This window comes from Pavona decussata, unplaced genomic scaffold (genome assembly GCF_977016875.1).
Source record: "Pavona decussata unplaced genomic scaffold, jaPavDecu1.1 SCAFFOLD_174, whole genome shotgun sequence".
Taxonomy (NCBI): Eukaryota; Metazoa; Cnidaria; class Anthozoa; order Scleractinia; family Agariciidae; genus Pavona; species Pavona decussata.
In genome coordinates this window covers 198369-213809 of record NW_028145585.1, presented here as the reverse complement: position 1 = coordinate 213809, position 15441 = coordinate 198369, and the positions used below count along the sequence as shown (strand labels likewise).

The 15441-nt window shown below is 42.3% G+C and overlaps 3 protein-coding genes across 3 annotated transcripts; 2 read left to right on the top strand and 1 right to left on the bottom strand.

Annotated features, from left to right (window-relative positions):
- The first annotated feature begins 653 nt into the window (after positions 1 to 653).
- Positions 654 to 15213, top strand: LOC146463812 (chondroitin proteoglycan-2-like). The gene is made up of 3 exons (XM_085083999.1): positions 654 to 799; positions 13957 to 13992; positions 14902 to 15213. Exons 1-3 carry the CDS (start codon positions 751 to 753, stop codon positions 15096 to 15098), a joined length of 282 nt encoding a protein of 93 aa, XP_084940125.1. The 5' UTR covers positions 654 to 750; the 3' UTR covers positions 15099 to 15213.
- LOC146463813 (uncharacterized) lies at positions 1769 to 12259 on the bottom strand. The gene is made up of 2 exons (XM_085084005.1): positions 11602 to 12259; positions 1769 to 7148 (listed from the first exon to the last, which is right to left on the bottom strand). Exons 1-2 carry the CDS (start codon positions 12045 to 12047, stop codon positions 1769 to 1771), a joined length of 5826 nt encoding a protein of 1941 aa, XP_084940131.1. The 5' UTR covers positions 12048 to 12259.
- LOC146463814 (uncharacterized) lies at positions 9548 to 11405 on the top strand. The gene has a single exon (XM_085083964.1). It carries the CDS (start codon positions 9734 to 9736, stop codon positions 11336 to 11338), a length of 1605 nt encoding a protein of 534 aa, XP_084940090.1. The 5' UTR covers positions 9548 to 9733; the 3' UTR covers positions 11339 to 11405.
- Positions 15214 to 15441: the final 228 nt, after the last annotated feature.

Genomic DNA, 15441 nt, shown 5'->3' with positions numbered 1-15441 from the left:
TCCTATGGCCTCAGTGCATGTTCACCAACAATATTGCAAATGAATCCCTGGAATGCAACTTTCTATGTCCACTTTTATATGAGTGGGTCTATTTGCATTCAACCGGCGACGTCCGTTAAAGTAAAGGTGGTCTTTAAACGACAGTACCCCGAGAGCGGCAAGTGAAGTTAGCGGGATTTAGATGTCACATGGGTAGAATGATAGGAAAATTTTCAACTTCCTACGACGATTTATTTTTTTGTCCTTTTTTTTTCACAACCTGTGAAGGATTGGTAAAGAAAATTATCTATAGAGAGTATATAAACTGCAAGCAAAGTTAAGACAACGTTTAGCAGCCTTATACGTGGCTGGATTTCTAAGTATGCGCGCGCTCGCACATGACGTCACTAGGTTGACATTGCGACATAAATTACATGCGCGGTAAGGCTGCGCATAAACAATTACCACGAACATCTTAAAGCCTTAAACATTTTCAGAGTTGAAATTTACTGAATTTTAAGATCAGCAATAACTTTACTTTCATTCAGTTCTATTTACACATTTGTTTGGCGTACAATATTCCCACAATATTCGCACGCTTCCTAGTTGTCAATGTCCAAGCTGGCATGCTGTCGTAAATGTGTGTCCAGCTTTACCAGCTTAGATTTTCTAAATCGCCAATATCATACGCAGCTCTCCCAAATACCGTATCACAAGCCAAGAGGTTTCGGCATATAACACTGAGAGCGATTTGAATTTAAAGTGCAAAACATGAAGATTCAATTCTTATTGGCAAACATTTTTCTCCTCTTTGGTTCAGGTAAAGTACAATTTGTTCCTATTACTCCTGAGATGCAAAAGATTTCTTACCACTATTTTTGTGTTAAATTTCTTAATTGAATTAGCTGTAGCTGCCACGTACGTGGCAAACCTCTTCCGTAGGGCAAAAGCTCTCCCTACAACTTTTGTGCAGCGAAACCAACGAAACGACTTGCTACGTAGACTAAAACAACTGTATGTTTTCTTTCTTTCTTTCCTTCCTTAAGGTGGCCGAACACAGTTTTTCCATTACACAGGTGTTAGTAAACATTATTTGAAAACTACGTACTTCTGAGTACCCGAAATTAGCATGGTGCAAGATTGACTAAGAAGGAATAATTTTTGATACTTCTTGTTGAACAAGGTGCCGTTGCCATGGCAACGCAGCAAGCTATTAACCGTCCACAAATAATGGTTTTTCTTAATTTTTAGAAAATGCACTCGTTAGATTTTTTCCATATTTTGTATCCAGAAAAACCCACAAAATACTGACATAGTGACGCTACTTTCATGTAATTTTAACAGACAGATCTCCTGTAAATGTTGGTTTTGCACTTTTTTGAAGATACCCTCTGTTAGATTTTGTTTTTGGTTTGTAGGCAAGTGTCAAATATTACGAGTTCGTCCACCACCAATTTTAACTTGTTTAATCGTTCGATTCGAATTCCACCATAACTACGCGAGAATCATACAAGATTGTAATGAAAACTGAAACCTAGCTAGCTTGCGAAAGCATGAGGTCCAAATCACGTGTCTATGAACTGTCAATCATTTCTAACACTCCCCGCATCTGTTCAACTTAGTGATACAGATGTACTTGTGAAATAACAAAACAAATACAACAAATGTAGCCCGCAAATTAATGAGTTCTTGAAGACCACTTGTGGTCTCAGTTCCATTGCAACATACTGCAAAGTTCGAGAAAATTAAAACACGAAAACGTTCAGCAAAATTCAAATAGTCAAAGTTCTTATGATCTCAGTCTCCGTAGAATTTCTCCATCAATCGCCGCCCTTCTTCGAGGTCTGCTATCAACAGCTACTGTTCCTTGTTCAGACCGAACTGAATTCTCGGGCTGCGGCAATAGGTCAACGTTGGCCTTCACTTCGATTGGAATCAAATGCTTGACACTCCTCTTGAGTAAGTTTCCGGTATCTGCTACCCGCACAACTGCCGCTCTAACCTGGCCGTCACCTCCTGCTAGCAATTCCTTGACGATCGCTAATTTCCACAGTGCTCTCTTGGTCGAATCCTTCTGAAGCAGTACGACGTCACCAACAGCAATTTCTGGATTCTCTCCCTTTCTCCTCGAATTCGTAGCGTGTGTTTCGCGTAAGTTCACCAAATACTCATTTCTCCAGGCAGCTGTAAACTGATTCAGCAGGCGTTTCTGGTGCTGCGACCGTCGCGTCAGCGTGTCATGGGTGCTAACAATTTCAAAGTGGCTTGAATTGGGAGTGCTCTGCAAGCGTCGACCATTGATCAAGTGTGAAGGAGTTAGCGCAAAGTTCACACCGTCCAAGTCATCGTAAACGTATGCTAGAGGCCTAGCATTAACGACACATTCCACCTCTGTAAGTAGGGTACCGAGCTCTTCGAAACTCAGACAACTCCGTCCGATCACTTTCTTGAGCGGTCTCTTTACGGTTTGAACTAAACGTTCCCAGAATCCGCCCCACCATGGGGCTTTGTCAACAATGAATTTCCACGTTACACCGTTGTTTGCCATGTAATGGAGAACTTGTTGGGCTCTTGCTATTTTCACAACTTCCTTTGAAGCAGACTTGAATGTCTTGGCGTTGTCCGATAGTAATGTGGCTGGCAAACCTCTTCTGCTAGTGAATCGGCGAAAAGCCAATAGAAAGGCTTCGGCACTCAGTCGTCTTGTTAGCTCCAAGTGTAAGGCTCTAGTAGAGGCGCACGTAAACAGGCAAACGTATGCCTTAGCTTCATCTGCGTTTGTTCCACCTTTATCTGTCGTGTATAAAGGACCTGCAAAGTCCACACCTGTGTGTGTGAAAGGTGGACAATCAGAAACTCGTTCCTCGGGTAAATCGGGTGGCTGTGGTGGGGTGAATGGCTGTCCCTGCCCCTTTCGGCACGTCACGCATCTTCGTAGACACCCTTTGACAGCTCGTCTTCCTTGCAATACCCAAAACCGCTCTCTTACAGACGTCAACGTTGTGTTTACTCCACTGTGCAGCATCCGCCGGTGATGGTCACCGATAATCAAATCCACCACGTAATGCTTTGAAGGTAACAACATTGGAGTTTTGGCTTCTTGATTAAGTGAACTGTTCTGAATTCTACCCTTGCATCGCACGATACCTCTCTCATCTATGTAGAGGTCAAACTGTCGCACAAGAATTGGAGCGGGCGTTTTTCTTGTCGACATCAAATGGCACACTTCCTCTGAAAATGATTGGTTCTGTATGGACTTAATCCACAGTTCTTCGGCAGATCGGATTTCTTCTGCGTTCAATTCGGGACCTCTCTTCTCCTTTGATCTCCTCGCAAATCGAAGGACGTAAGCAGTAATCCGCAACAATTTTGTCAAGCTACTGTAGCGGTTGGCATCAATGATTTGATGTAAGCCAGTCTGTCGCACTTGTTCACCACTGACCAAAACATGTGTAATATTTGCAGGATTCTTTGCAATTTCTTTCATGGCATTTTCGTTGTCGGAGTGGGCGTTGTCCTCACGTGGCCATTCTTCTTCAACGTTGTGCAGAAATTCTGGACCCTTCCACCATTTGTCCTCGGTAACCAATTCCCTCGATGTCATTCCACGCGAAGGGATATCGGCTGGGTTCTGTTCGCCGGGACAGAATTTCCACGACGCTGGAGGGGTGCTCTCACGGATCTCTTGCACCCTGCTCATGACATACTGTTTCCATGGCCTTGTATTCCTGATCCAACATAAGACTGTCATGGAATCGACCCAGTACACAGTTTCTAACTTCTGGGGCAAGGCGTTCTGCACAGTTTTAGCGAGTCGTGCCAGAATCGTAGCGCCAAGTAACTCAAGCCTGGGGATGCTCTGTTTCTTTAACGGTGCAATCTTGGTCTTCGATGCGATTAAATTGACTTCCACATGTCCATCTTCGTAAAGCGAGCGAAGATAAATGACCGCTGCGTATGCCCTTTCAGACGCATCGCTGAAGCAGTGAAGTTGCGCTGATTTCAGCAGACTTGCGGAATGGCTGTCGAAGTAACATCTCGGTATGCGAACACTGTTCAGTGTTTGAAGTTCGGCGATGAGTGAATTCCATTTCTTCAAGCGTTCGTCACTCAATTGTTCATCCCAGTCGGTGCGCTCATTACAAAGTACTTGAAATAAGACCTTCCACTGTATAGTAAATGGGCTCAACAGTCCAAGCGGATCAAATATTTTAGCCGAGATCTTCAGCAACGATCGCTTTGTAGTCGGAAGCAGCTTAGCTTGTTCTGAAAGATCAGACAAGTCGAACGTGAACTCATCGGTTGCAGTATTCCAAATTGAGCCCAACACCTTGACAATATTGCTGTCAGCGGTCTTGTCGTCATTGACTGGTGGACCTGTTGTGGCCTTTGCATAGGATTCATCTTCTTCGGTGACAGACTTTATGCCTTCGGAAACAGATGGGGGCGTCACTCCCTCAGTTGATCGGTTGATTGCCTCTCGTACAACGGTCGAGTTAGTGTTCCATTTCCGCAAATTGAATCCACCTCGCTGCATAATTGATTTGGACTTCGAGTACAAATCCAACACATCATCATCGTTCGCTTCTCCGGTAACGAGATCATCCACATACAGGGAATTCTTTAACCGCTCGATCAATTCCATCTTGAACTCCTCTGATAGTTGCGCGTCTAAATGGTGTCGAATCGTCGATCCTAAAATAGCTGGCGATGGTCTCAGTCCAAACACCAGTCTCGTAAATCTCAAATGTTCAATTTCGGATTTCAGGTCGCCAGGATCCTTAAACCACAAGAATCTCAGCATGTCCTTGTCGTTTTCGTTTATTCCAACCATCAGAAATGCTTTCTCGATATCGGCTGTCAGACCAATCTTGTGCCAGCGAAATTTAACAAGAGTGTCAAACAACTGCGGTGTATAATTAGGACCAGTTTGAAGACAATCGTTCAAGGAGTGATTGCGTCCAGGTGGTTTAGCTGATCCGTCATACACAATTCTCAACTTAGTCGTTTCTCGATCTCTTCGGATCACACCATGGTGCGGTAAATAATGCACAGTTTCGCTTTCGTTTACTTCGCCTTGTTCTGCGGGGACCACAATTCCCTGGCTAATTTGATCTTCAATGATTCGATCGTATTCCTGAATTAACTCTGGTTCCTTCAACAACCTTCGTTGCAGAGATTTGAGACGGTTGACACACAGTTCGTAATCACTCGATATGACAGGACAATTCTCCTTCCACGGGAGTTCCACTTCGTAACGTTCACCATTAAATCGCACATTGTCGTTGAAACAATCACTTGACTGCTCGCATTCCAATTCTCCTTTTATTCCGATAGATTCAGTTTCCCAGAACTGCTTCAAAGTGTCAACGAGGGGGTCTTGGGTGTGGTCGAACAAACCATTGCTGTTTCCCGATATGATCAGGTTTGTCACAGTTGTTTCAGAACTAGTCGCGAACTCCGTAGGCCCTGAGAGCAGCCATCCGAACTTGCTATTGATCGCAGTAGGACCAAAGTCTCCGCGCACGATTTCATTGGTTACGAAGTCCCAGTAATGGTCAGATCCAATAAGGACATCAATCGAATCTTGGGAATCGGAGCAGTCCGCTAATTGCAGTCCTTGCAAATGCGGGTAGCTGCTTGCGTCTACTCTTGTCGGGAGCGGTGAACAAATAGCAGGAAAACTAAGGACAGAAACCTTCACAGTCTCGTCGTTGCAGCTCTCAAGATGCAAAGTTACAACATCGCATTTTTGTTTTCGAAAGTTCCTTTCTCCAAATGTGTTGAGGTGAAGAGTTTCCGTCTTTGTTGGTTTCAGGCTAAGCCTAGACTTGAGATTATCTGTTACATAAGAACGTTGGCTTCCACAGTCGAACAATATTTTCACCTTTGTGGATTTCGACCCATCTTGATTTGTTGCGAGCGCAGTTGCGGTTTGCAATAAGACGTGTCCTTTCGTTTCAGAACTGGCGGTTGTTGTGACTCTCTGAGGTTGTGTGTTTGCTGCGTGACCATCCATTGCGTGACCATCCATTACGTGACTGTCCATTGCGTGACCATCCATTGTACGACCATCCATTACGTGACTGTCCATTGCGTGACTCACAAGAGTCTGCGTGTTCTGCGAATACTCGTTTGGGGTAGATGACTCTCTCGGTGAATTTGTTTGACGACACAGGGACTGGTGGTGTTTTCCGTTACAACGTCGACAGCCCAAACTACACGAACTGCTTTGATGACCGAACCGCAAGCAAACAAAACATCTTCGATCTCTTCGGAGAATTTCCAAACGAGCTTGCAGGTCGGTAACACGATTACAAGAAGCTGAATAATGACCGCCACCACAATAAGCACATTTAATTTGGGTTCCAGCTGGCGAGGGTCGCGTGCTTTCGTTAACCTTTGCGATAAGAGCTGCAGCAGACGGTGTTTTCATCTGATTGTATGTTTGTTTAGGTTTGTCAGCGTTCACTTTTACACCTTCGCTAATCTCTCGAGCCTCAACTTCCTGTCGAATCACATCCAATATGCCAGACATTTGCCAGACCTCTTGAGCCGTGTTTCTAGCGACTTGAATTCGTACTTCTTGCGGTAATTTGGACATAATTACGGGAATTAACAAGCTTCCATACTGGCTAGAACTGACACCAAGGGACTCCAAACCGCGCACGTTTACACTAATCTTGTCATACACGAATCGGAGCTGTGAAGCCTTGTCGCTAGTACACCCAGGAATTTTCAGCAACTCATCCATGTGCGTTGAAATTATGTTCTGGGGCCTTCCAAAACGATTCTGCAAAATTTCAATAGCCGATTGATAATTCGCGTCTGTTCGAGTCAATCCTTGTATAGCGCGTGCCGCTTGGCCTTCCAACAACGAGTGCAAATGATTGAATTTATCGATCGGGCTTAGATAAGGATTTACGTGAATGGAACTGTTAAAGCTATCCCAGAAAGTCTGCCATTGAGTAATTTCACCTCTAAACTTCGGTAGAACGAGCTTAGGTAACTTTGCCTTTGGATTAGCTAACGAGCTAAAGTTAGTTTGCTGAACCATACCTGCATGATCAGTGCTCCCCGATGATTGTGTGTTTCCAGCGTGTAGTACGTTCGCATTCGAACTCCCCGACGATTGCGTGTTTCCAGCATGTATTGTGTTAGTGCTCGAGCTCCCCGGCACGGGTGTGGACAAAACCTGGGCCCGGGCCCATGGGCTAGCCCATGGGCTACCCCATGGGCTACCCTGTGGGCCACCCTATGGGCCACCCTCCTAAAGATGACTGGATTAATTATTAATTATTATTAATTATTGAGATGACTGAATTAATTATTAATTGTAACACGTGATTGCAAATATTTGCTTTAATAATTAGAATGATGTACGTAAAAATATATACTCTTACAAATTACCATTAACGCTTTAACTTGACCAGCACGAAATAATGTAAGTGTATTTTTGTGAGTCTTACAAAAAATGGAGCCGTCACGCAACGTATCAACAAGTTGTTGGGGGTTGTTAATGGAAAATGTTGATTATATAAGACATCTTAAACTATTAGTTAATCCGAGTGTGTCACTTGCTTTATTTGATTAAAGGACAACAAGACTTTGACTTCAAACAAAAAAGAAAAAGCGAGTGAGCGGCGTAGCTAGGATTTCTCAAAGGGGGGGTGGGGGGAGGGGGTCGCACTGTGTCAAAGTGAGGGTTCATGTGTAAACGCCAACTGGTACGTACGGTGGTACGTGCCGTGTACGCCAGATAATACCAGAAGACAATAGAATCATGCATTTATTTTGAGATCTTAAGATTACAGATAAAATTGCTAGTTATCAATTCTTTTTTCTAAACAAAATTAAAGGATATCATACCCTGCGAACATGCTCCTGGCGAGGGCTAAAAAAAAAACATTTTTGCGAGCGCGAAACTGAATAATTCGGAGAGCAAAGCGATCGGGACGAAACAATCTGTTATCTATCTGTTATCTATCTTTTCCTTCCCCCGGGAGCCTGTTCACATGCTAAGGAGAACATGATAAAAATGCTAGCCAAAAAGTGTCCCTCCCCCTGAAAAAGTAAGCGGAGGAAGGGCGAATCTACTTAGAGCCAATGAAACAATCTGAAGTTATCTATCTTTTCTTTGCCGAGACTTTAAAAGCAACACTTTTAATGACGTGGTTACGGTTATTCATGGGCCAACTAGGCCTACCCTCCCAAAGATGACTGGATTTATTATGGCGTTGAAAATTCAAACGTGATCTACTACTAAAACTTCAGAGGGATTGATAATCAAAACGGTAGATTAAAAAAGTAATGACAAACGGGTCGAAATGTAACTGTCATGCAAAACCAAAGGGGACTAAAATGTGACCTGTAAATGTCAAGCAATACTGTTTACGTAATAACCAAAGATGACTAAAAGATGACCTATAACTGTCACGCAATACTGCTAAAGAAATGACCTACAACTGTCACGCAAATCCAAAGGTGACTAAAATGTGACATGTAATTGTCAAAAGATGACAAAAAACCTATAACTGTCACGCAATGCTGTTGAAGTAATAACCAAAGATGACTAAGAGATTACCTATTAGTGTTTGAGTAATGACCAAAGGGGTAGAAATGACCTGTCTCGCATTGCTGTTTAAGTAATGATCAAAGATGACTAAAAGGTGACTTATAACTGTCACGCAATACTGTTTAAGTCATGACCATAGGGGTCTAAAAATTGATCTCAAACTGTCACCCAAAACTGTTTAACTGTTAAACTGTCATAAAGTAAATATGGCTGTGAAAGGTGTCCTTCAGCTGATAAGTAGACCTAAGTTAGTGTTTTGACGTCACAGCCCGATTAGCACCAGGTCCTATCCAACCGGAAGTGAAATTTCACGTTTTGGAAACAAGAAAGTAAGTCTACTTTATTTTCGAACCGAAGAATTAAGGACGGTGCCTACTATTGTTACTGCGCATACGTTCTGCGCATCTCGAGATAGTCGGGTTTCCTATGGGTAGTGCGCACTAATACAGGGATATTTTTGCGCGGTTTAAAACTATGCAGAGAAAGCAGAACTTATTAAATGCTTTTGGTATCTCAAAAGAAAATTGGGGGTAATAATAGAAATGACAGGCCTGCACGGCTCACTGCGTTATGTGGTGTACATTTTTATGAACGCTGCCTTTATATTTTTGCCCTAACGAGCATGTCCTTAAGAGATTGTCCTCTCTTGTAGGATATAATTGGCGGATTTTTGAATATGTTTCTCAGCAAAGGCTGATTTTGTATGAACTTCCAGTTTTGCATCAATATATTTTTAAGGTTACGCACCGATGGGTGGTACGTTGTAACAAAAGGCAAGATTTGTTTACGAGTTTTTTTCTTTTGCTGTAGAGCCGACTGTCTTCCGGCAAAGAAATATTGTACACACATGTGTTGCAGAATTCTGCAACAATAAAGATGTTGAAAAGTACAACAGTCTTATCTCTGAAAACCTAACCATCACAACGGGGGTTGAAAATAAAAAAGGGCACAAAAGAAGTTACAAGCGCAAAGAGCGCAGAAAAAAATTGGCAAAAAAAACGGATTGAGACACAAAGAGAAAACAACGAGAAATTCATAAAGAATTTTTCAAACCAACAACTTAGCGACAGCCAAGTCAGCGTTATTTCTAAAGGGCTCAAATTTGTCCCGACACCGGTGACAGACGAGAATAACATTAGACGCCAACTCTTGTTAGACTTCGAACATTTCGCAAGACGTATGCGCCTGAAATACATATTTCACAAAGAAAATAAAGAACCGCATCCATTCCACGTCAAATCAGACTGGAAACCACCGGTTCAAAAATCAGTTGCCCTAGAAAGCTACTTGGAAAGCGTGAAAATCCAATTAGCAGAGATTAAACCAATCAAACCTAAAAATAACCTGTCACACAATGAATATAAAGCTCTCACAGAGCTGAAAAAGAACGCTAACATCGTTCTAAAAAAAGCAGACAAAGGCACAACAACTGTCATCATGAATAAATGCGATAAAATACAAGAAGCTCAAATTCAACTCGACAACAGAGAACATTATAAACCTCTCCAAACTCCCATGACGGTGGAAACATCACAAAGAGTTAACGAGCTTGTCGCACAATTGCATCAAAATAACTTCATTGATGACATGACAAAGAAATGGTTTTCTCAAACGAGCGATCCGCCAAGAATACCAATATTTTACACCCTTACTAAGATCCACAAACCAAATCCGGTCGGAAGACCTATAATTTCGGGCTGTGAAGGCCCCACAGAAAGATTATCATCTTTTGTGGACAAATTACTTCAACCCATCGCACAAAAACAGAAATCGTATCTAAAAGATACAACGGATTTCGTAAACTTCATAGAAAAGACAAAGGTCTCTCAAGATACTATCTTAGTATCAATGGATGTAACAAGCTTGTATACAAATATACCACAGGAGGAGGGTATTACAACAGTATGCACAGCATACGAGGCATTCCACAACAATAAACCTCCTATACCGTCACACTACCTCAAAGAAATGCTTAAACTTATCCTTCAGGAAAATTCATTCCAATTTGTTGGAAAAAATTACCTTCAGACCCATGGAACTGCAATGGGTACAAAAATGGCCGTTGCGTTTGCAAACATCTTTATGGCCGATATTGAAACAAAAATGATAAGTCAAAGCAAAACAAAACCAATAGAATGGAAACGTTTTATTGATGACATTTTCTCATTGTGGGATAGTGACGAAAAGGAAATTAACCTGTTCATTGAACAAGCTAACAAATTCCATCCTACTATGAAATTTACGGCCGAAATTTCAGAGAACGAGACTAGCTTTCTCGACACAATAATTTTTAAAGGAGAACGTTTCAGAAATGAATCGATCCTTGACATCCGTACACATTACAAGCCTACTGAAACGTTTCAGTATACACATTTTACCTCGAGCCATCCCTTGGGTGTTAAAAGAGGTTTTATTAAAGGCGAAGCACTCAGACTACTGAGAACAAATTCTTCTGAAACAACGTTCGAAAAAAGTATCTCCAAATTTAAATCGCGCCTCATAGCGCGCGGATATCCCCACAAGATGATACAGACAACGTTATCAGAAGTCAACTTCGCCGGAAGACAGTCGGCTCTACAGCAAAAGAAAAAAACTCGTAAACAAATCTTGCCTTTTGTTACAACGTACCACCCATCGGTGCGTAACCTTAAAAATATATTGATGCAAAACTGGAAGTTCATACAAAATCAGCCTTTGCTGAGAAACATATTCAAAAATCCGCCAATTATATCCTACAAGAGAGGACAATCTCTTAAGGACATGCTCGTTAGGGCAAAAATATAAAGGCAGCGTTCATAAAAATGTACACCACATAACGCAGTGAGCCGTGCAGGCCTGTCATTTCTATTATTATCACCGTAGTAGCACTTTAAGGTCAAATATAAGCAAATATTTGCAATCACGTGTTACAATTAATAATTAATAATTAATAATTAATAATTAATCCAGTCATCTTTTGGAGGGTGGCCCATAGGGTGGCCCACACGGTAGCCCATGGGGTAGCCCATGGGCTAGCCCATGGGCCCGGGCCCAGGTTTTGTCCACACCCCCCCGGCACATGAATTGGGGGATTTCCAGAATCCAAATTTACCGTTGTATTTGCGTGTTGATCTCCAGAAATAATAGGCGATTCAAGGGACACCAAGGGCACATTATTTCCACCAATTTCCTTGTTGTCGGACTCGTCGGGGCCCTTCTCCACAGCGACTATCGCATCCATGATCCTTCGTCGTATTTCCAACGCTCTTTCGTTAATTTCGTACGATTCTTCTATTTCGTGTTCGATGTCTTCGACCTTACACGTTTCGAGAATCGCTTCGTCTAAGGATTTCACAATTTCCAACTTTTCTGCTAACGATTCAGCCAGAGTTTTCAATCGTGGTCGATTTAAGACCTCGTCTTTCAGCAAATCATGTGCTTCGTTCGCAAGCTTCGTCAATACAGTTCGATTACCACCGCGTTTAGCGCGAGACCGCGCTAATTCCTCGCCCATTTCGTCGATTGTGTGTTCACCGCCCCACGTTGGGCGCCATGTCAAATATTACGAGTTCGTCCACCACCAATTTTAACTTGTTTAATCGTTCGATTCGAATTCCACCATAACTACGCGAGAATCATACAAGATTGTAATGAAAACTGAAACCTAGCTAGCTTGCGAAAGCATGAGGTCCAAATCACGTGTCTATGAACTGTCAATCATTTCTAACAGCAAGTTACGCTTTTAGAAAACTACTGTTTTGTCAAATTTCACGAAATTCTAACGAGCGGTTCCTTAGAAAACAGTTTATTTCCATTAAAATAACCAGTCACAATTTTTTGTTCAAATGCGCATGCGTGGCTTTTAATTAGGGTTTCTCAGAAAGATGAAAGGCGTACAAAAAGGCTTAGCTCATTGTGAACTCAATTTCTTTGTTCGGCGATAAATGAAGAAGGATTCACAAACGAGAAACTAAGTTATTTTAAGAGCAAAACTTACCTTTTGGTATAAAATCGAGTGGTCGATAGTATTTGCTTACCACAACCCTAGCGCGCGCTCAATAGCATCACTAACAGAATCTGTAAAGCTCGCGCAAACTGTGCTCGGCCACCTTAATCTTCCTTCTTTCTTCCTTTCTTCTTTTTTTCTTTATTTCCTTCTTATCTTCCTTCCTCAGTTGCTTCCTTCCTTTCTTCTCTCCTTCCAGTCCACAAATTTCAATGATTCGTGAAAATCATGCTCTAATCAAACGTTACGAAAACAAACAGAAAACCCAGAGTTAAAGTCAATTTTAGTTTATTACCTTTGTTTAACAGCAGGTTTTGCGAGTTAAACTATCAAATTCAGTCGATTCTCTTCGTTTCAGCTCGGCTCTTGAAAGACTCCTGACTGGGTCGCTCGGACTTCCGTGCAAGTCTGTGTGATCTATAGCTAATGCCACGTCTGAAATTTCCGTGCCTCAAACTCGTTCCCATGGTCTCTCCCCTTTATCAGGGGCACCCAACAGATCGTTTCGGTAACTTATCTGTTCGGAAGGCCCTTCATCCGCTACAATTTTCTAAAAATAATTTTCGCCTCGAACTTTCGTAATATGGGAAATTTAAGGCCTGGTGTTTTCGGATTGATAAAAATGTCGTTTCGGGTACCGAAAAAAGGTCAGCTAAGATGTTCGGAAAGGAAATAAGACCTACGTTTTTTGGGAAATGGACAAAAATGCCCTAGTAATTTCGAAAAGACTCAAGTTCTCCTAGAATGACCGAACAGATGAAAAATTTTATAGCGCAGCTTTAAATCAATCTACAGAACTTTAAAGGCACTCCAGATAGCCTTAAATAGCGTTTTAAAGGATCTGAGAGAAAACTCCCATTGAGTGCCCCTGCTTTATTTCCCAGGAGAGACCTAGCTGAAAACCAGGTTGTCCAAGCCTCAGAACGACGTCGCTGGTTCGCGGAGTCATCGGCATTAAAAGTGAATGCTTGCAATATCCACAACAGGTCCATACTGAGACTTCGGGCTTCCCATAACCCATAGATACTGCAATCAAATGAGTCTCTGAAAACTAGTGTGGCCTCTCATTTCTCTCGGTCTTTGAGAGAGGGAGGAATGGCCCCTTGGGGCCGCGGGCGGTGAGATTCGCTAGAAGGGATTGTTTTCACAGGATTTCTCGTCGTCCCAATTACTTCTCTTCATTCCTAATTGCTATGCTCAGCCTGGTAAACTAAGTTGAGTTCTACGTCATATACTAAGGAGCTTAGGATACAAACCAGTGATCAAATGCAGACTCTGGACTAGAAATTATTTTTTTATGACTTGCATTAATTGAGTCATCGAAACTTCATTCTTGTCATAACGAACGCCATTGGAGGACAAAAAATGGGTTTTTTTAAATTCAGCGAGCTGATTTTTTTTTCTTATCACCTTTCAGAAGTACTAGCCAGATGGCTTGAAAAGGAAGATTCAGGTGAGTAAAACTGGTGTGATTGTTTTTAAACGATCCTCATCGACCTCACTGAATACTGTGATTTTGAAAGGATTTGAGACTAACAGGTCGATTGTTAGTGCACTGATGAGGTAGCTTCTTCGTTTTCTTTTGGGGTGCGTCACACGAAGAGCTCAAAACCGAAATCTTATGGCACAAAACAGAATCTATCAATATTCGTGCTCTTCCTTCGCTAAAGGATAGTTCTGTCTATCCTCACTCAGCTTTTTGCGACAGCAGCATGATATTCCAAATTCTTTGTGCTGACGAGAATTAACTAGCTCAAAACAGCTGTCCACAGTTGCATCTATTTACTTCCGGTTTGGTCTCTATCATGTCGCTGTCGTGTTCAGTTTTCTACGCAGTATCAGCCTTGCTTTATTCGAATTTATTTTCTCCATTAGGGAATTTGATTTCTGATCTGTTTCGAATTCAGCTGTGTCCTAATAGGACGATCTAATAGCTAAGTCTTAGAGAGTTTTCCTTTTGGTCGAGGGTCGAGGGTCGAGGGTCGAGGGTCGAGGGTCGAGGGTAACTAGTCGAGGGTCGAGGGACGAAAAATTATTCAAAATTATTTTCAAATTATTTCTGAACTTCGTCAACTCAAAAGTTCACAGGCTCGTGTTTACTCGAGTTTCCGGTGCCTGTTTTTGCCGCATTTGGAAAATAATAATTTGAAAATAATTTTGAATCATTTTTCGACCCTCGAACATTTACCCTCGACCCTCGACCATTTACCTTCGACCCTCGACTAGTTACCCTCGACCCTCGACCAAAAGGCAAACTCAGTCTTAGATGTCCTTCGGCTCCACACGTACTACACAGGACTCTTATACAGCGGTGTGTCGCAGTGACATAATAAAGAACGTCGTTTCATATTATTTCCTTTAGATTTTTGCCGAAGCAATGCAGCCGGAGTCCACCCCTATCCTAACAACTGTTCCGGCTTTATAATGTGCAACATGGCTGGCAATACACACCATATGGCCTGTCCCGCGGGACTCAAGTTCCACCCAGTCCACCTTGTCTGTGATTGGCCAAACAATGTTGAATGCGAGGATGGCAGTGGAGAGCCAGCTGGGTTCTAGAAAGTTTCGATTCTAAAAATATTATAATTTTCGTCTCCTCAGTAGAGACAATAGCGTGGATGGATTATTAAAATGTATTGAAAAGCCTTATTTCAGATCCTTAATAAAGATTACCGCTTAATTAAGTTTCGGCTCACAGGTGCCACACTATAGTGAGGAACACGCGCTTGAGTTTGACTAGCGACTTTTCAATATCAATTTTACGTGTCAACATGTATTTTCTCCAAGAAAGCGCTGCCAAACTCTTTCCGGTCCCCAGGTCAAGGTTTCACTCTACAGTATACTCATGATACCCCCTTGTGTTGCACCTTGAGCGCGCATGACCAAATATAAACAGAGCAGT

Coding starts and splice junctions, on each gene's coding strand:
- LOC146463812 (XM_085083999.1), top strand. CDS start 751: ATGAAGATTCAATTCTTATTGGCAAACATTTTTCTCCTCTTTGGTTCA. Junction 800..13,956: donor TTTTCTCCTCTTTGGTTCAG/GTAAAGTACAAT, acceptor ATCACCTTTCAG/AAGTACTAGCCAGATGGCTT. Junction 13,993..14,901: donor GCTTGAAAAGGAAGATTCAG/GTGAGTAAAACT, acceptor TATTTCCTTTAG/ATTTTTGCCGAAGCAATGCA.
- LOC146463814 (XM_085083964.1), top strand. CDS start 9,734: ATGCGCCTGAAATACATATTTCACAAAGAAAATAAAGAACCGCATCCA.
- LOC146463813 (XM_085084005.1), bottom strand. CDS start 12,047: ATGGGCGAGGAATTAGCGCGGTCTCGCGCTAAACGCGGTGGTAATCGA. Junction 7,149..11,601: donor CCAATTCATGTGCCGGGGGG/GTGTGGACAAAA, acceptor CGTGCCGGGGAG/CTCGAGCACTAACACAATAC.